A 2,500-nucleotide genomic window follows, 5' to 3' on the forward strand; every position below is an offset into this window, starting at 1 on the left:
GGGGACAGGGTGTGTTGGTAGGTTCTGGTGTTCGTAGGTTTCTGGGAGTGTTTGTTTGAGAAGCTGTTTGTTGGAGGGAACAGGGTGTGTTGGTAGGTTTGGTGTTAGTAGGTTCTGGGAGTGTGTGTTTGAGTAGCTGTTTGTTGGAGGGGACAGGGTGTGTTGATAACTTCTGGTGTTAGTAGGCTCTGAGAGGATGTGCTGATAAGCTGTAGGTTGAGGTAACAGGATGTGGAAAGTGTTAGTAGACTCAGATAGTTTTCTTGATAGATTGTTGGGAGAATGAACAGGATATTGTGTCAGTAGGTTCAGGTAGGATGTGCTGATAGGCTGTTGGGTGAGTTAGTAGGATGATGTGAGTATAAGTAGGCTCAGCAGTGTGATGATAGGGTATGGTGTCAGTAGGTGAAGACAAGGTTAGGTGAATAGGCTGTGGGGAGTGTAAGTAGGCTTAGGTAGGGCATGCTGATAGGTTATGGTGTCAGTAGGCTCGGGTAGTTAAGTTAAGTTAACTCAGTGAGTTAACAAGACATGGGGAATGCTCAAGAGTTGTGGGAGGACTTCAGTAGATTGTAGGATGTATCGATAAGTTGCAGTGAGTCCTAAAATCAACATAGGAATTACTGTGACGGTTATAATAGTGAATAGTTCGTTAGGGCACAAGAGGAGGCCCTGCTTTGATTACAACGAGAACAGATTACTCAAGCGTCTGAGTAGAGGTCGATTTCGAAATGTTTACTCTAAGGGAATGAAGTTGAATGTATTGCTTTCCCACCGTTGTGATTAAATTGACACAATATATATATATATATATATATATATATATTTTTTTTTTTTAATCTTGAGATTGTGGACTTAGTAGTTACTAACTGATACATCATTCCCTGCTTCTTCTGTCTCCAGGCCAACACCACGCAGCAGTACAGCAGGGAGGATTAAGCGGAGCCCCCGTAACCAACCCGGTGACACACTTCCTCCTGCTGCTACTGATCCTTATGTTCAGCAGGGCCAGGTGAACACGGGGGAAGGACCTTAAGAGAACGTAGTGAAGTCTCACGAAAACTTGAGAACTTCCCTGTTAACATGAAGAGTTGATGCTCTGGTGTTGTACTTGTTAGAGGTATATTAGGAAGCAGTATTGACCCTTGTGACTGCAACTACAGGGAGAGTGGATAGCGAAAGAGCATAAGGTGTTGCAGGATTAAGATGGTGAACGTTGATATCTGAAAGGTGACGGATTATTCTATCTCTTAATTTTGATTCCTTTTGGGGTTGAAAATAAATAAAAATATCAAGCGAAGTAAAAGACCGAAAGAAAGAAATAATAAACAAACAGACATTCTAGGCGTGTGGGACAACGATCCAGACAATCATAATCACCAACAAAGGCTAGACTTTACCCCCCCCCTCCCCTTCCCCCACCTCCCTATTATTAGCAAGAACTAGTCGTGCTGCAGTAGAGGGTGTGCCTTGCCCAAGATGGTATCACAGTGGTAACCTGACTCGAGAGGTGAGACCGCTAACGAACCGGACGTAACCAGACTGAAAGGCCAGTCAGTCAGTGAAAAGGCTGAATGCGAGAGCGTGTAAATGGAAGCGGCGGCGGCGGTGGTCTGTGCCAAGATCAGTCGAAAGATTAATCCCGGCAATTGATTTCCCAAAGGAGTGAGATTTTTGTTTTGTGAACTAACCTGCCGCGTACGTAGTCTGAGACACAGCTACCCTCCGTGTTTTGTTTGATGGATAATGAAACCTCTTGATCCACAGAGAAACTCAACTAGTGGTAGTGTCTGGTTTTAATGATTTGGAAAGGTGGTTATTGAATACTGTTCGTCACGGAACGACCTATTGCTAAGGGTAATGAGAAACATTGAAAGGTGTCTATAGATGATGATAGGAGTCCGAAGTTAGTATCACTAGAGACTTTTACATTATATGATTCATTGCAAGGAGTAGGTTATGTTGGCAATATGATAACTGAGAGCATGTAAGACCGCAGTGAAGAATGCCCATCATCTGCATTCCATTAGATCAATGCCCTCTGTACAGCGCAGAAGGCACAATAAGGACATATCTTCTTGAAACCGTGGAACGAAGAAAAAAAAAAAAAAATATTCCAATACCTGACAACATAAGCTCAATTTCCGCACGTTGTTGGTGATAAGAGAATATGCGAATCCCAGATGTAATTAAGCAACACCGAGTTGTAATTCTTGAACTGACAACTCGTATCTCAGGTACCAGGTCAGCCAAGTAGGTGTCGAGGGTAAAAAGATCCAGGTCACCCATTATGTTTTTACCAAAATCACGGACACCCATCATTAAGTTTTCACTAAAATCACGGATGATAGACGTGTCTCCGACTGAACGTGACTGAACACGCAGTGAAAGAGACTGGGAATAATAAACCAGAATAGAGAGGAAACAGAAAGATAAAAAAAAGAAAAATAATAAAACAAATAGCGAGAGATTAAGATGTACAAAATGCATGAGTGAGAAT

At 42.6% G+C, this 2,500-nt stretch overlaps 1 protein-coding gene across 1 annotated transcript in view; it reads left to right on the forward strand.

Annotated features, from left to right (window-relative positions):
* Positions 1-2,063, forward strand: part of LOC122259556 (zwei Ig domain protein zig-8) — a 256,039-nt gene extending 253,976 nt beyond the window's left edge. Inside the window, exon 8 of the mRNA XM_086532813.1 lies at positions 904-2,063. Within this exon, the coding sequence (XP_086388939.1) occupies positions 904-1,016 (113 nt within the window). The 3' untranslated portion in view covers positions 1,017-2,063. The remainder of the gene's footprint in view (positions 1-903) is intronic.
* The last annotated feature ends 437 nt before the right edge of the window (positions 2,064-2,500 follow it).

The sequence above is a fragment of the Penaeus japonicus genome, unplaced genomic scaffold (genome assembly GCF_977035675.1).
Source record: "Penaeus japonicus unplaced genomic scaffold, GWHDUDI00000001_assembly GWHDUDI00000038, whole genome shotgun sequence".
Classification (NCBI taxonomy): Eukaryota; Metazoa; Arthropoda; class Malacostraca; order Decapoda; family Penaeidae; genus Penaeus; species Penaeus japonicus.